At 41.3% G+C, this 17,735-nt stretch overlaps 1 protein-coding gene across 1 annotated transcript in view; it reads right to left on the reverse strand.

Annotated features, from left to right (window-relative positions):
• Positions 1–17,735, reverse strand: part of ERA1 (Prenyltransferase family protein) — a 40,680-nt gene that overhangs the window by 13,827 nt on the left and 9,118 nt on the right. Inside the window, exons 5-7 of the mRNA XM_077382550.1 lie at positions 2,821–2,903; positions 2,669–2,722; positions 1,892–1,943 (exon numbers count right to left, since the gene is read on the reverse strand). Of these exons, the coding sequence (XP_077238665.1) occupies positions 1,892–1,943; positions 2,669–2,722; positions 2,821–2,903 (189 nt within the window). The remainder of the gene's footprint in view (positions 1–1,891; positions 1,944–2,668; positions 2,723–2,820; positions 2,904–17,735) is intronic.

The raw sequence follows: 17,735 nt of genomic DNA on the forward strand, positions 1-17,735 counted from the left end.
GGTCATAAAATGAGGGTAGAATCGTCAAAAAAAAAAACCCCAACGGCTATAATGGTAAACAGGGTAATTTTTCGATCTTTTTCCGCATTTTCAGGTTTTTTCGTCCGAAACGGACCAAAATCCGGAACAAAACGAAATCCAATTGAATTTCATTCTGGATTCCAGACCGAAACCGAAATTTCGGTCCGTTTCGGCCAAAACGAAACGATATTTACAACCAAGGTTTTAAATCTCGGTTTCGGTTTCGGTCATCAGCGAAACCAAAACGTTTCGGTTTCGGTCATCAATGAAACCGAAACGTTTCGGTTTCGGTACGAAATTTCGGACGAAATCTTGTAAAAATTTCGCCGAAATTTCCGAAACGTTTCAGCGAAGTTTGGTACTTTTCCGACTCAATGTGGATTTCGTTTCGTTTTCCAACGAAAACGAAATATTTCGGCCGAAACGTTTCGGTCGAAATTTAAAACCATGTTTACAACTTAGGGTAGAACACAGATCCAAAGATGTTGATATAGGGTGTTCTCAGATCTAGATGTTAGGAGGACAGAGCTATAGGTTGGACGGGTAGATCGAAGATTTCGAGGTGTATATCTAACGTTTTAGGTGTTGAACGAAAGGTATGGGTAGATCTGATGGGTATTGGGATTTGAAGGGTGTGGGGTGGCCAGATCTGATGATTTTGGGGTTTCGAAAAGTATGGAGGGACAGGAACTAATATGTGGTATGTTTCAAATAAGATGAGGGTGTAGATGTGGGTTTCGAAGGATGGGTATGGTTAGAATGATGGGTGGAGGATTTTGAAAATGGTAGGGTAGCAGATCTGATGGGTATTATGTTTTGAATAAGGTGGGGTTGCAGCTTTTGGTTTTCATAGGATGGATATGGTCTGAAGGTTTTTTGTTTCAAAAAGTGTGAGGTTTCAATTCTAGGTGGGGTTTTTCGAAAAGTGTGATGTTGCAATTCTATGTGGGGTTTCAGATCTGGATATGCAAATGGAACAGAGGTGCAGATCTATGGATTCAAGTGATAGAAGGGGGTAAATCTAGGCTTTCTGAGGAATATTCTGACAGATATAAGGGTTCAAAGATAGAAAAAGGGAGAAAAATAGAAAGAAAAGAAGGTGAGGAGCAGAAAACAAGTCTTGGTTGGATCCTTTGCATCAGGGATCAAAGTTTTAGAGTGCAAACTGAATAATATAAGTAGATCCAAAGGAAAAATATATATTTTAATAGTATTTACAACTTCAAGAAGAAGGGAAATGCCTCCTCAACTCCAACCTGCACACCCCCCACCCCCCAAAAAAAAAAAAAAAAACCTTCCCCATTCCCTAGACATGAAGTCATTCTTCCCTTTTGTTTCTGTTTTCTGTGGATCTGTCTCTTCCAATTGAAGAAGAGAACCATCACTCAACCAATGGCCGAGGAAGAGACATCAGGACTGTCCCAATAAACATCACATAGATTCCCAAAAGGGAAGTTGTTAAGAAATACAACTTCTTTATTCTAGCGTTTACACGAATTAGACATATTTTTCTCCATATTCAACCCCTATCACTCTTGAAACTATGTTTACCCCCAAGCCACCCTTCTTTTATGGTCGGTGCTTTATTATCCCTGCTACGTATCGGCTTTATGTACATAAGCATGAATCCCTTCACATGTCCGTTTCTTGTTCTTCATGTTCTCCCCCGGATCCCAAGAGGCATAAAAGCCCACTTCTATCTTTTCGGTTAATCCCGATAGTCCCATCGAAGTTCCGATATACAATGCTTTGTCTCGTTCCTTGAATTATTTACCAATTAGTGATGTGTTGTATATTTGTAAAGAAAATATGCATACATGAAATAGATACATAGATAAAGAGAGAAGGAGCAAAACGCCAAATAACATACAGAAATTGCGGTGTAGCAAGCTCGAACATCCATTTCACCTTCATCCAGCATTCTGAAGGGGAAAACAAGGAGTTAATTTCAGAACATAAAATGTCATGATTCACATATTAAGTATATTGCAAACAATATTATAAAAGTGGGTCTAACTAACTTTTTGGATGTACAAGCAAGTCTGATTTGAGAAGAAGAACTAATCAGAAACAGACAAGGGACAACAATATCAGCAAAGAACCAAAATAAAACCTTTTTTCAGCATAAAAAGAACTAGAAAAGTGACACTAAGATGGTTCGTGTTTTAGAAAATTTTAGGAACTGAAACATGTATTGTCAAGTCAGAGCAAAGAATTCAGCAACCCAATATCATTTTCATTTAGTTTTTGAGTAGAAATATCATTTTCATTTATAACTGTCATTACTATAGAAGTAGTATAACTCCAGCATAGATGCGTAATATATTTATAACATTTCTCAGCTAAGCATGTTACCAGCAACCTTTTCCAACTCCTTCAGGTGTACTTCGGGGATTCTAGAGTCTCCAAAGAAACTAATGATGCTCAAGGTCCATGGAAGTTCTTACAGGGAACAGATGGGCTTGCTTTTCTCTTTAGTATAAACCGAATCAGGCCACAGAAGGCCTTTAGAGACTACACAGGTAAAGGGTGCGAGCCATGCATATGAGCTTTTTGAACTAATTAAGATCTCATAGTGGGAGTACCATTACCAAAAAAAAATAAAAATAAACAAAACACCAACTCATAGTGGGAGATGATGTCACACCTGAAGGCCCCTGATGGATGTTTCATCCGCAGCAAGAACAAGCGCAATTTGTCTCTGAAATATTGAAGAGCTATCAAACCAAATCTCCTTCTAGAAAGCATGAAGAACTACTAGCCGAAAAAAGAACCACCAATATAGTGCAAACTGACAACCTATTTATTGATGAAAAAGCCCTCTCACTGCCCAACGTAATCAGTGAATTTACTGCAGCATAAGTTGTTGCTAGATGAGGCAACTGTGTGAGAAGTACATGTCAGCTAAGGTCCAGAAAAACATAAATATAAGTTATGATTAGAAAGGACAGGTATATTAATAGCATGGATCCGGGTGACGGTTTTAAAAAATGAATCAACCAGACAGAGGTAACAATAGATCAAAGAGAAATTTGTTGAAAGAGAAAAATAATCACCAGCATGCTCTTGATATAATTAAGGCCCTATTCATTTGGGATTATGACAACTGATTTTCAAGCTCAGTCCTATTATTGGACTCAAAATTACATTAGTTTTAAGTCCTCCAATAATCGAATTGGGGGTGACAATTGGTTGCCACAATCTCAAACGAACGGGGCCTAAAAGTCCAAGAGTTACTGCTCCATTTTTATTTATTCCTTTAGTAGGTGAAGCTATTGCTCAATTACGAAGTAAACCTTCTAAAGTGATTTTCCATGGTATTATGATGCTGACTCTTGAGAAGTTTGAATACAAAATCTTTTGCTGTAGAAGTGCACTACTTAACATTAACTTCTAAAAGTTTGATGTGAATTTTCTTTCTGATGACTAATTAATTTATTTATTTTCCATGAGAAACCATGTAGGAAGAGTAGCAGGTTCACATCCCAATAATGGATCAAGTCAATAGATTTGCGTGCAATGTTAAAGTTGAATTTCTGGGTCGAAGCGATTAGATAGACTAGGTTTTGGTAGATAATGAGCCACTGTGCAATAGCATTAAATACTTTCCAATAGAGGTGAGGCCATTAAAGATTATTTTGGGAGATAAGGAAGAGAGTGGTGTGAGGTTAGGTTCCGAGAAGAAACCTCAGATATGAAAAATTGAGTACCTGAAACTTTAACAAACCTCAAATACAAGAAATTGAGTGACAGACTCTTTGATGCAGGAGTATTGAAGAGAGATTGAGGAGAAGAAGAAAGAAGAAGAATTAGGGGAAGAAGAGAGAAGAATAGGGAAGAGAAATAGACGAACTCAAAGAGGGGAACAAAAAATGCTCAATATCAATCAATATTCATGCAAAAGTCCCAATAAACGAAGGTTTATGGCTTTAAATAGCCAAATACAACCCACAAAAATAGAATCATACTAAAACTAAAACTCTAATAATTAGAAACCTAATAAAATAGAACTCTAAGAGATAAAAGACTAAAATATCCCTAGCAAAGCTAATAATAACAAAAAAGTCCCTGTGGGACCCAAAATAATAATAAAAACAACTCTATGGGCCTCTCGGAGGGCGGGCCCGTCTCAAATAGACGCGCAAAGGGAGCCGATCTCCATCATTTCTCCCCTGCTGAAAAGAACTCTCATCCGGAGAGTGAAGAGAATGGTACTGCTCCAAGATGTCAGGATCTAGACGGCGAAGCTCGTCCTCTGTAAGCCAAGTAGCATCTGAAGGAGGACGATCACGCCACTGAACAAGGTAGCGCTGAAAACCACCATGGCGGGAGGAGACGATCTGATCGTCAAGTATAGCCTCGATCTGGTCTGAAGGAAGTGGTGGCACTGGTGGTGGAACAGAGGAGCTGGCAGTCCGACATGTAGAAACATCTATAGGCATAGAAGGAGGCTCAAAGGTACCTCGATATGGGATTAGATCTTCAATATTGAAAACATGACTAATATTTATATTAGCAGGTAATTCAATTAAATAAGGATTCGGGCCATATTTACGAAGAATACGAAAAGGTCCGATGGCTCTAGCATGCAACTTTTTAAAAGAATGGCAAGGGTAATGTTCGGGACGAACACGAACCATTACATAGTCGCCTTCATTAAATTCAAGATTCCTACGATGTACATCAGCTACTAGCTTATAGTCAACATTACTAGTAGCAATCCTACGACGTATATCAGCATGAAGGTCATGAATGTGCTGAGCAAAAGAATCGGCTTACTGAGAGGGACGGGCATCAATTGGTAAAGGTATAAGATCAACAGGCTGACGAGAGTTGACGCCATGAACACTCTCAAATGGGCTCTTTCCAGTAGTCCTATTGATGGAACTATTGTACGCAAACTCAGCAATGGGTAAAAACAAATCCCATGTACCAGGACGATCTCCAACCAAACATCGCAACAAATCACCTAAACTATGATTAACTACCTCTATTTGACCATCAATTTGTGCGTGAAATGCAGATGAAAATTTCAACTGGGTGCCAAAAAGTTTCCAAAGTGTCCTCCAAAAATAGCTAACAAACTTGACATCTCGATCTGACACAATGGAAATAGGGAGCCCATGAAGTTTGACAACTTCCTTTAAAGAACAGCTTAGCTACCTACACGGCATCAGCGGTCTTGCTACACGGAATGAAGTGTGTCATCTGTGATAAACGATCCACCACAACCATGATAGAGTCATGTCCTCGAGCTGTCCTAGGTAGACCAAGGACAAAGTCCATGCTGATATCTTGCCATGGAGAGTGGGGAATAGGCAAAGGTGTATATAATCAAGTATTTTGTTTCTTAGCCTTTCCTAATTGACATGTGCGACACTGTGACACGATTCACGCTACATCTTTCTTTAAAGATGGCCAATAAAATCTATCCTCAACTAATGCAATCGTCTTATCACGGCCAAAGTGTCCTGCTAGGCCTCCAGCATGCATCTCCCAAACTAAGAAATCGTGAAGGGATGTGTGGGGAATGCATAGCCTAGAGCCTCGAAAAAGATAACCATCGTTTATCAAGAAATCAACATGTTCTCGACGGTTACCATCATGGACATCTTGAAAGATGATGCCAAAATCAGGACACGTAGGATATTCGTCCTTCAGTCTATCAAAACCTATGACTTTGACACTCATGGGTTGTAAGACCATAACCTTACGACTTAAGGCATCGGCTACTTTATTTTCAATTCCTGCCAGATGATTGAGTACAAAAGTATACTCTTAGAGAAATTCTATTCACTTAGCATGACGTTGACTTAATTTCTTCTGTGAATGAAGGTATTTCAACGCTTCGTGATCAGAATATAAGACAAACTCCTAAGGTAAAAGATAATACCTCCAATAGAAAATGCCTGTATAACAACGTATAACTCTTTATCATATGTGGAATAACGCTGTTTAGCCTCATTAAGTTTCTCGCTAAAATAGGCGACCGGATGTCCTTCTTGACTTAAGACACCTCCTATCCCGACTCCTCACGCATCACATGAGTCTTCAAAGACTTTAGGAAAGTCGAGATGAACTCACAGAAGCTTCCATCATCTTCTGCTTGATATTTTGAAAAGCTCGTGTAGCAGAAGGGCTCCAACGGAACTCGCCTTTCTTCATGCAGTCCGTTATTGGCGCCATAAGGGTACTAAATCCCTCAACAAATCTGCGATAAAAAGTGACCAATCCATGAAAACTTCGAACCTCAGAAAGTGTAGTAGGAACTGGCCAATCATTAATTGCTGGCAATCTTTCAAGGTCTGCAGAAACACCCTTTTCTGAGAAAAAAACCAAGGAATATCACCTGTGTTTGCATAAACGAGCACTTCTTGAGATTGGCATAAAATTTGGCTTCGCGAAGTATCTCAAGGACTTGCCTAAGGTGGTCCAAATGTACTCCTTTTGATCGACTAAAAATCAAAATATCGTCAAAGTATACCACCACAAATTTGCCTAAAAACGGACGTAAGATTTGAGTCATCACCCTCATGAATGTGCTCGGAGCGTTATATAACCCAAAGGGCATGACTAACCATTCGAACAAGTTGTCTAGTGTTTTAAAGGCAGTTTTCCCTTCGTCACCTAGACAAATTCGTATCTGGTGGTATCCACTTCGTAAGTCGATCTTACTGTACCAACGAGACCCTGCTAACAGATCTAGCAGATCCTCAAGACGGGGTATTGGAAATCTGTACTTGATTGTGATTTTATTTATGGCGCGACTGTCAACGCACATTCTCCATGAACCGTCTTTCTTTGGTGTTAGCAACACGGGCACAACACAAGGGCTAAGACTGTCTCAGATCACACCACGCTCTAGTAATTCCTCCACTTGTCGACGTAACTCTGCTCGTTCAAGAGGATTCATGTGGTGGTGTGGAAGGTTGGGCAATTGAGAACCTGGAACCAGGTCAATCGAATGCTGAACATCCCTCATGGGTGGTAATTTTGCAGGAAGCTCTTCAGGAATCACATCATGAAATTCCCCTAATAACCGGTTGACCTCAGGTGGTCGGTCAACTAGTTGCTCATAAGAGAGCTGAAGAGCTCCTTCATCCACTAAAGCCAACATGTGTCCTGTCTCTTGACTTGCTCCTTCAAATTCTTTACGGTTCAGGATATGAAGACTCTTTTGTTTAGCTGGCTTTGATGGTGGAGTAGGCTTAGAACTCTTAACTTTCTCGACAGGTAGCGCAAATTTTAGCCTAATTGTTCTACCATGGTGCTTGAAGACATGAATTTTCTCGCCCATGATGAAGTACGTCTATATCATAAAGCCAGGGGCGGCCAAGTAAGATGTGGGCAACATCCATGGGTAGGACATCACACCATATCTTGTCGGAATAATCTCCCATCGTGATGGGGACAAGACACCGTTGGGAAACAGGAAGGGATGTCTTATCAACCCAAGCGACTTTGTACGGCTGCGGGTGTGGTTCAGGTTTGAGCTTCATCTTCATAACACCTGCTTGGGAGACTACATTCATTGAACTTCCTCCGTCGATGACGATCTTACAGGCTTTGCCTCCACAATCAAGATAAGTGTGGAAAATGTTAGTGCGTTGACAATCATCCTTTGCTGCAGGCGTAGACAAAATACAACGCACTACTCCAACATGTGTATCATCAGGTGTATCAACAGGTGTATCATCAGGTGTATCATCAGGCTTGAGCTTCATCTTCGTAACACGTGTATCATCAGGTGATCCATCAGGTGATCCATCAAAGTCTTCTTCATTTACCGAATCATCAGGTTCAGGTGGCAGGATTTCTTGCTCGTCATCTTCGGCTTCATAATCTTCACCATGCTCCTCGTCTATAGTAAGGGTACGTTGTGGGCAACGAGAAGCTAAGTGACCTTTCTTGTGGCAGTTACTTATAGCACTCTGGACCCGATTGAGACTGACGAGTGTTTAACTGCACAGGACCTTGACAGAAATTTAAATTTGCTGGACCTGTATTTTGATTTGTGCTAACTGCTGAACCAAAGCTGTTGCTACCTCTAGAAACATTGTTTGTGTTTCTTGAAACAACAGGTCCTAACTGACCGACTCTACCAGTCTGCTGTGAGGACCATGATCTATTCGTTTGGATCTCTCTCATTTGGGACATTCCACCTCTTGGGTTGGAGTACTTAAAGTAATTTTCCTAATCAATAGCCCTATGAATGGCATCCTCCATGGTCTCTGGAGAATGGAGCTCAACCTCTTTCATAATATCAGGTCTCAACCCACGTATGAACTTGGTGACAACCATGGAAGAGTCTTCCTTTATATGGCATTTTAGCGCTAGCTCTTCGAACTTAGTCAAGTACGCAGCGACCGTCAGGTTCAATTGCGTCAAGTCTAATACTTTTCTCCTAAGTTAAGACTGATAGAAAGGGGGAACATACTTATTCCTTAGCATGGTCTTCTTGTGCAGTCACAGGTTCCGTCGTTCCCATAGCTTCTCCATTAATGGTTAGGTCTGAACTCTACAGTGGAGCTCCCAATTTCATTTGTTCCCGACTACCCCTTGTTGGTCCCGAGGGACGGAGGAGGCTAGGTTAGCCGAAAGACGGTTATCGGTTCAAGGACGCAGGGTGACCTCTCATCCCAGGTGAGGCCATCTAGTTGTCCTCCAGGATCTAAAGCCTTTTGAACAGATTCCCAATGCCGCTTGGCTGATCCTACCAGTTTTATCTTACAAAATCGCATGCGCTGGTGATCATTCATATTACACCACTCAAAGAAATCTTCTAGGTCTTCTAACCAGTCAAGGAAGGCACCGGGATCCATCCTTCCATCAAAACTAGAAACCTCAAGTTTGACCTGTTTAAAGACATCCTGATGAGTGATGGTCATTGTTGTTCCGATCGAGAGGTCGAGTATCGAGACGTCGATCCTGATATCTAGCCTGAGGATTAGCCTGATCATAATGGGATTGATCGTCTCTATGGAATTGTGCCTCTTCAACATAATCATCAGCGGTTTGGTTGACAAAGTGTTGTCTACCATTGTGACCTTGCAAATTGACTGCCCTAGGGTTGACTTCTCTTGCTATAGGTTGCAGGCCCTGGGGAAGAGGAAGAAGGGGGCCTCTTGGATTGAACTAATCTTCTTCGAACCCCCAGGCCGAACTCGGAAAGTCTTCCCCCGTTTCGTAATTGAATCGAAGAGGAAGCACATTTCGATGAATAGGAGCGATTCCAAACAATGAAGCGGCAAAGCAAGAGGAACGTTTCTAGTTGTTTGACTTACCACTCGAGGGCTTGTTAAGGAAGGCCGCAAGGGCCGACGAAGGGGGGAAAACAAAAGGCGTGCGGACAATTGGTAGGAGACACTTTCAGTGATCATCTACGCAATAGCTGAAGCAGTGAAGTGAGGAATCGGTTCTTCACCGGACACCACTGCTCAAATGGGAGCCTAATAGTTTCTATTAAATGGCAAATCCTATTTCGCCGGAATTCGTTGATTGCTCCGTACTCATTTACAATGACCTACGGGGTGTTCAACAGTATTATCTGATCGGCCTATATGAGACTCAGGTCCATCCACATGAGTGGCTGGCCTGTCACCTAACTGACTCTCTGTAGGGCGGTTGTCCCTTGGGATTCTCATTTGCCTAAGTTCTTCTAGGATTTGTTGCACCGAAGCTTCGGTTGCTGTAGTTCTTCTCTCAATTCGTACCAGTGCCCCCCTAAGAGTGTTCATTTCGTCCTCCAATGATTTAACACGGTCTTCCATTTGGTTTGGGAATGAGTAACTACTCATGAAAATGCGTAAAAGGATGAGGTCTACTAAAATCTATGGATAAGAGGATGGGAGTTTACTGATATACGACGCAAAATACTAAAATTAATGCAACTAAAACTAAACTAATGTAATGCAAGGAAACAAGAAGCTAATAAAAGAAACTATTTATGGTAAATGTAATCAAAAGGGTTAGGAAAGAAGTAATAACAGGGGTATGAGGTGCTGATAAAATAATGAGGGTTTGGGATAAAAGGGGATTTTAGTAAGGGTTTAATGAAAACAAGGTGAATATGGACCCTAAGTGCAAATTTAATGACTATCTACTAATAGGAATATTAAATCTTGATTTCAGTAAAGAAGATGCGTACCTCGGACGCTTACGAATAGCCTAAGAAGCCCTGAAGGTCTTCATGACAGCAGATATGTCGCGGATAGTCAATCGGATGTGCGAAAGCTTATGACCGGATGAGGGGCGTGACCAACGGTCGAGATTGCTCCTGAAACTGCGCTGAAGACTGCTGCCCGTTGCTGAAAATAGGCTGGATGTATTCTAAAAGTTGTCACGAACAACTTCTATGTTGAGATCGAGGGCCAGATTTGAGCAGAAATATCCCAAAATAGGAGAGAGAAACTAGTGAGAGAAAGGATGGAAGAGTGGAGAGAGAAACTTCTACTGCTTTCTTTTTGGGGGGGTGCCGAAAGGTAAAAATAGGGGGTTAAACTGATATTACTAATGGAGGAGGGGGTGCCTAAGGGTAAGAATGGGGGTTAAGTAAAGACTTCTTTTTGTTCTTTTTTTTTGTCACTTCTTTTTGTTCTTTTTTTTTTGTCACTTCTTTTTTGTTCTTTTTTTTGTCACTGGTCACGTGACCAACTTAAAATCAAAAGTGGGGGTGTCTAAGGGATTTTTTTTTGGGGGGGGGGGGGGGGCGTAATATACCTTAAAGTATAAGGTATATAAAATACCTAAAGGGGCGTTGGTCCAAGGCAAATAAAGGGGGGAAATATTTCCCTCTTTAATTGATCGAATAGAACCCTAATGGGTTTATGTTCCTCAAAGGAACAGCGAGGTAAAGAGTTAAGGGAGACAGATAGACGAGTGGTGGCGGTTCGGCTCCGGCAAAGTAAAAAAAGGGTGGCCCTCCGGCGGTGAAGCTCCGGTGAAGTGGGTTGGGATTCCGGCCACAACTCTTCTTTTTTTTCCTTCTTTCTGCAACACACAGATGAGAGTGGGGGCTGGTTTATATGGGGTTTAAACCGGATAACAAAAGGGCTTAGTTTTAGAAGACAAAAGTGGGTTTCAAGGACTGTTTTGCTTGGGTTTGATGGGAGGTGAGGGTATTTTCTGAGAGTTTAGGGTTTCTAGGAAAGGTTGTAGACAAATCTGGGAGGGTGGTGGTGGTCTGCTGAGACGGCGGTGGAAGCAGAACTCGGATCTGATGCTTTGATACCAAATTGATGCAGGAGTATTGAAGAGATTGAGAAGGAGAAGAAGAAAGAAGAAGAATTAAGGGAAGAAGAGAGAAGAATAGGGAGGAGAAATAGACGAACTCAAAGAGGGGAAGAAAAAACGCTCAATATCAATCAATATTCATGCAAAAGTCCCAATAAACGTTGGTTTATGGCTTTAAATAGCCAAATACAACCCACAAAAATAGAATCATGCTAAAACTAAAACTCTAATAATTAGAAACCTACTAAAATAGAACTTTAAGAAATAAAAGACTAAAATATCCTTAACAAAGATAATAAAAACAAAAAGGTCCCCGTGGGGCCTAAATAATAATAAAAACAACTCTATGGGCCTCTCAGAGGGCGGGCCCATCTCGAATAGACGCGCAAAGGGCGCCGATCCTCATCACTCTTAGTTCTCCTCTTAAATCCCTTGAGAAGGACAGCATTTCGTCTTCTAAGGTTGATACTCAGCGTGGGCAGGGATCATACAGACATGCTCTCAATGAAGTCCTTCTTAAGACTCCTCTTCAGGAAAGATGACGGTTGATTGCCCTTTAACGGAAGAGCAGAGGGCAACCTTTTGTCAACAATTTTCTTAAACAAGATCAATATATGTGACATGCTCAAGAATAGAATAAATAGACTAGTGAGAAGTGTTTCATGTGAAGAGAGATGAAGGGATTGGGAAGAATCTCAAGATGGCCAAGGGATTGGATTGCTTAAAAACCGAGTGTAAAAAAAAAAACCGAGTGGAGGAAGAAAACCACTCAAAATGGGCTTCCCCCAATGGCAAAATCAGGAAGATGGCCGGGGGATTGGACCTGCCCATCTTGTCATTATCATAACTTCAAATGGCGTTCCAGATGTCGGTGGTGCTTTCAGCAAAAAAAGAAAGGACCCAAACGGGACCTTAGATGAACTTTGGATGTGGGCTAAAAGTTTTTGGAATATCCCCTCCCTCACTTGCCCTTGTATACTAGCGAAGGATGAGGTTCTCTTTATGTTCGAATCAGCAGACCAGGCGGCTAAGATCCTGGCCAAAGGGGTGGAAGCGTGTGGGAACCAATTACTATCCCTTTCAGCTTGGTCTCGAGATTATACCCAAGGAGCGGAAGAAATTTGGGTCAATTTTTACGGAATCCCGTTACATGCATGGGCAACTTCAATAGTGGAGGCTTTGGGAAACATTTTTGGTCAGGTCTTGGAAGTAAGGATGGAGGGTAGACATAAGCAATGTATGAGTTTTGTTCGGCCAGAATCCTTGCCCCCAGATGGAAGTTTTCATGCCCCTTTGTTCTCCTATGGGTTTTGGATGAGGTTTTCAAAATAGGAATCAAACTCTCTCCTTTTGATAGCATGGGTCAAACTTTGGATTCATTTCCCCACAGAACCCCAAGTTATCCAACGTTGAATCCTTTAAGTCTGCCGACACTGGATCGTTCGAGCTACCCTGTAAATCGACCGGCGGCCTCGTTCTGCCGGGGGCGAGCGAAGGCCAGTCGCCTTTGGCCTGCTGGTAAAAAGACCGTTGTATCCTTAGGTCCCACTCTTTCGAATTCAAATTTCAAACCCCATCAACAAACGATGGGGTCAAGGAAAATTAAAAAGATCATTCTCACTTTGCCCCCGCCCCCCCCCCCCCCCCCCCCCCACCGGCGTCTTTCTTTTTCTGGCCTGTCAAATAAAATAGTTGAGTGGCCCCCGAAAAACACTTCCCTGTGTCTTTCCAGAGCTTGTGGGGCTCGTGTGTGACAGGATAACAAGCCCTAGAAGTTTCTTCCTCTAGGAGTTATCTTATGGAAGCTAGATGGAATAGAGTTTTTTAGGAATTAAAAGAAACAGTCTACCGTGTACGCTATTGATCTGGAAAAACTAAAATCGAGGTATCGATTCGGGATCATCGGAAAGGACAAGAAGGAGGCGATGCGTTCCCCTAAAGGTGGATCAAACTATCATTACATATAGTATAACATTTATGTCGTCTTGGGGTAACTGAAGGGGAATATTAGAAGCCTGTCAGAGACCATGCTAGGGCCTTATTGACTATGATTACTTTGTATAGGAACTTTTGTCTTATTACCCTTGGGAGCCGAAGAGTCGGTATGTTCTGGTCAGGAGTGTATCTAGCACCATAAATGATTTCACGTCAAGCATGGAAACATCCCCTTATTCGCTTTCATGGATAATGTGGGGGCGATTATTGGTATCCGTAAGCGGTTACCCCTTTAATGTAAGGATCTTTGGAAGCAAAACATTGTTATTGAAACTCCAGAATCCCCGTAGCCTCTCTAAGGAAAATGGAACACCAGAAACAACCTTCTCCTCCCCTGTCCTCTCCCTCGGCTACCCCAATCAGAAGCCGGAAAAGAAAGTGGCCCATGGACCTGGTGGAAATGGAGGAGGCTTTATTAAGGATTAGGGGCATGGACTATAATGAAGAACAAGCTTCGAAGTCCTCTCCAACCCGTAGGGAAGTCATTAGCGAATTCATAAAAAGGCAATGGACGCTATTTAAGAATGAAGCCAACAGGAGGAGAAGGGAAGCTTTTTTCAGCTTAACTGGGACCTACAACGTGAAGGAATCCCATAAGCCAATGCACAAACATCCTTTTTTCATCAAGTACTTAATGGATGAAAGAAGTGAAAGGCGGCATGAGTGGAGGCGAAGAAAGTGGTGGGGATTCGGAAGCTGTAAGAGAAGATTTTGGCTGGTAAAGTTTCTAAGGATAGGACTCTAAATGAGGCAGATCAGGCTATAGTGTCGGATGAAGAAGCTTTTCATCATGAAATCAAGTCTCTTTTATTGGAGTTGGAGAAATGTATAGGTTGAGGGGACCCTTTCTTGAATGAGTGAAGAAAATTTTTTTGGAAGGAGTAGCATCAGTGGTTATCAAGAGCAATGTGGGTAGATCAAATGTTTTTGGCAATCTTTTTTGGACCCTTCCAGGGGTGGCTAGGTCCCCTCTAAGTAGAGAAAGAAAATGATATTTTGGAAATATTTTGACTGGAAGACTCACAGAATTGCAAGGGTGGATGATAAAAGGAGTTTTTGGGAGGGCCGGTCGTTGGTCTTAAGGTCTACTTTTTGTTTTTTGTGTTTTGTTTTTTCTTGTTCTTAGTAATACTTTCCATGTCTTAATACTTTGTAATACTTAGGGGACTACTGGTCCCCTCGCATGTATTCTTCGTATGATTTTTAATATATTTTTGTCACTTTTCAAAAAAAAAAAAGAGAGAGAGAGATGAAAGGATTGGCAAACTATCTAGGTTGTGAAATGAATTGGGCGCTCTATTCTTCAATGGTTTGACGTGAAATGGGTTTTCTTTCACATATTTTTGGCAAATGGACAAATGAGATATTTGGGAATAAAAGTCAAATGTTAATATCCTATTTCACAGTCCTTTTCGGAAATTTTAATGGAATAAAACAAGAGAATCCTCAACCTGAAACTGCCATCAAGATCTTTAAGCTAGTAGTGGGGATTAAAAAGTCAATCATTGATGTGCTAGCATAAACTGAACCAAACCCATTGAGAATAGGAACACTAGGTCAACGACAGACGCCGCTTTCCAACACCAATCTACAAAGCAATGGTCAGAATGAGAAATCGATTTCAGATGTTTCGGGTTGGAGTTCAATTTAAAGGATTTTTGCATTAAACTCCTCCAAGGTGAAATTCATTTCCACAGAATGTGGGTCTCAAAAAGCGATTCACTCGGTACCATCACTTTAATTAAAACATTTAACTTCTCTGGCTTCTAGCCAACATTTTCACCATGATAAGTCATATGTGCCTTGAATTATTATTATTATATATATATATAGAGGAATAAGATTGTACGCTCGACCGTACCTAAAGTTAGGTACGGTAGAGTGCCAAATCACATGGGTCCCACATTTTTGGTGAGCATCTAAACCATTCATTTGCAAGGCCCCATCATAGATAGGGTGCATACCAAAAATCAGCTCCATAGGATCATCCTAACCCATCCATGTGTGGAGGCCAAAATGGACAGACAGTGTTTGTCCACAAATCTGCCCATTTTGGCCTCCAGTTTTGGAGGGGTTAGGATGATTCAATGGTGCTGATTTTTGGTATGCACCCTATCTATGATGGGGCCTTGCAAATGAATGGTTTAGATGCCCACCAAAAATGGGGGACCCATGTGATTTGGCACTCTACCGTACCTAACTTTAGGTACGGTCGAGCGTACAATCCTTTTCCTCATATATATATATATATATATATATATATATATATATATATATATATTATTTGCACATAGTTAGGGGGAGCATGTGTTGCTAGAATGTCTCATTACCCCACTTAATATCATTTAAGTATCCTTAGCAAACATGTAGTTGTAGCTCAAGGGTTGCTTTTCAACCAATCACTTCATAAACCCTTGGTGACTCTGTGTTGGACAGCCCTTTGGATTCATATTCACGACCACGCGCCCCCCTCAACCACGCTTATATTCTCCTTCGTCTTTTCAAATTTTCGTAAGTATGGAATTTCGCAAATAACTTTCTGCTTTGCACCAAACAGCCTGAGGGAACTTTCCATTCTTTCTTTTATAGTGAACTTGCAGAAACTTTAAAAGGCAATTTTTAGTTTTACATGCTAGTATGTTACAGTTTCGAAGTTGGTAAAAGTATCAGGGAAAAAGGATGTCGAATAACATATAAGGGTAGTTTAGTTATTACTTGTAGTCTTACGGGTATAGTAGTCATTGTACATTGGATGCCCTATTTGGGCCTATATATACATCATTTACATGTGGAGCTCCCTAGTGGAGACTCTCCACTTCTTCACTCCTCTTCTTCTTACCCTAACTCCATTTCTAACATGGTATCAGAGCCAAAGGGCTGATCCTAAGGAAAGAAGAAGAGTTTATCCTCACCTCACGTCATTCTCTCTCCGGTACATTTCTTTTTTTGGTTTTGTTGAAACCTTAACCCTTCTTCGCACATATCTATCTCTCCTCTCGGACGTATCTATCTCTCCTTTTTTTATCTCAGTGTTGTGGTCTTTCTCGTATTTCTCTCTCTCTCGTCTACCCATCATGCGATTCCTAATATCTTTCCTTCTACATTTCTTTTTTTGGTTTTGCTGAAACCTTAACCCTTCTTCGCACATATCAATCTCTCCTCTCGGACGTATCTATCTCACCTTTTTTTATCTCAGTGTTGTGGTCTTTCTCATATTTCTCTCTCTCCTCTACCCATCATGCGATTCCTAATATCTTTCTGTCTCTCTCCGTCAAACCGGAACTCAAACCCTAGCCTCAAACCCCACGTATTTACTCTCATTTTTGTCTCTCTCCGTGAAACTGAAGTATTGGCTTTGTAATCGCATCATGCGATTACATCTCATTTCCAACTTGTGATTACATCTCTTAACATCTCCAATCTTTCCTCCCCTTAATCGCATGACGCGATTACTCCCCTCAACCCTACCTTGCGATTAACCATTCTCCCCATGTGCAATTAACTTTCTTATGTTGTTTCTGTGTTATTAATCGCATGATGTGATTCCCCTGTTTTGTGAGTCTTGTGATTACTTTTTTTCACCCTCTTCCTTAATCACATGTTGCAATTAAACACTCAACCTTGCGATTATGTATTTCATTTTGCGATTATGTTTATGTCTTGGTGTGGCTTCCGTTGAAATACTTAATTGCAACCTTGCGAAAATCAGAAAACAAAAAAAGGGGCCATTCCCCATCTCCCGGTTTCCCATAAGACCACTCCTGCTTGGAGGTTTGTTTCTTCTCTCTCTTTTGTCTTGTTGTTCTCTTATGGTTGTCTTGCAATTATCTCTTTCTTTCCATTGTCGTCTATGTATTTTGTGTTGCTCTTCAAAGGAGCACACCAAGTGTTTGATGAAATGTCTCAAAGAGATGTTGTGCCTTGCTAGTCTTGTTTTTGTTAGAAGTTGAAGGTATTCGACTTTAACATGAGGGGGAGTGTTGTCATGTTATCATGTTGTTCTTATTTTGTTGTCTTTTCTTTAGAGGGAGTGTTGGTTCTCATGTAGTTCTTTATTGTCTTCTTAAGAGAGTGTTGTCCTCTTCGTTGTCTTCTCTTGAGGGGGAGTATTAGTGTTGTCTTCTTGTCGACTTGTCTTGTTATCTTCTTGTTTTCTTGTCGACTTTGCTTGTGTTTTCATCTCCGTGCTCATGTAGTCTTGCCCGAGGGGGGGAGTGTTGTTGTGTTCTCCTTATGTTCTTCGCCATGTTCGTTGTTTCCTTTCCGTGTTCTTGAAGTCTTGTCCGGCTTTATGCCTTATCCTTCTTTCCGGGTGATGGTGTCCCCATCGTAGGTCGGCTCTTTTATAGGCGACGATATCGGTTTTTCCCGTCGACCTTCTTTTCTGGGCAATGGTTTCCCCACCGTTGGTAGGCTCTCTTATAAGCAACGGCTTCGTTTTCCCGTCAAACTCTCTTTACCAGGAGATGGTTTCCCCATCGTTGGTC

The sequence above is a fragment of the Tasmannia lanceolata genome, unplaced genomic scaffold (assembly GCF_043159265.1).
Source record: "Tasmannia lanceolata isolate RefF3 unplaced genomic scaffold, GAP_Taslan_0.1 ptg000006l, whole genome shotgun sequence".
NCBI lineage: Eukaryota > Viridiplantae > Streptophyta > Magnoliopsida > Canellales > Winteraceae > Tasmannia > Tasmannia lanceolata.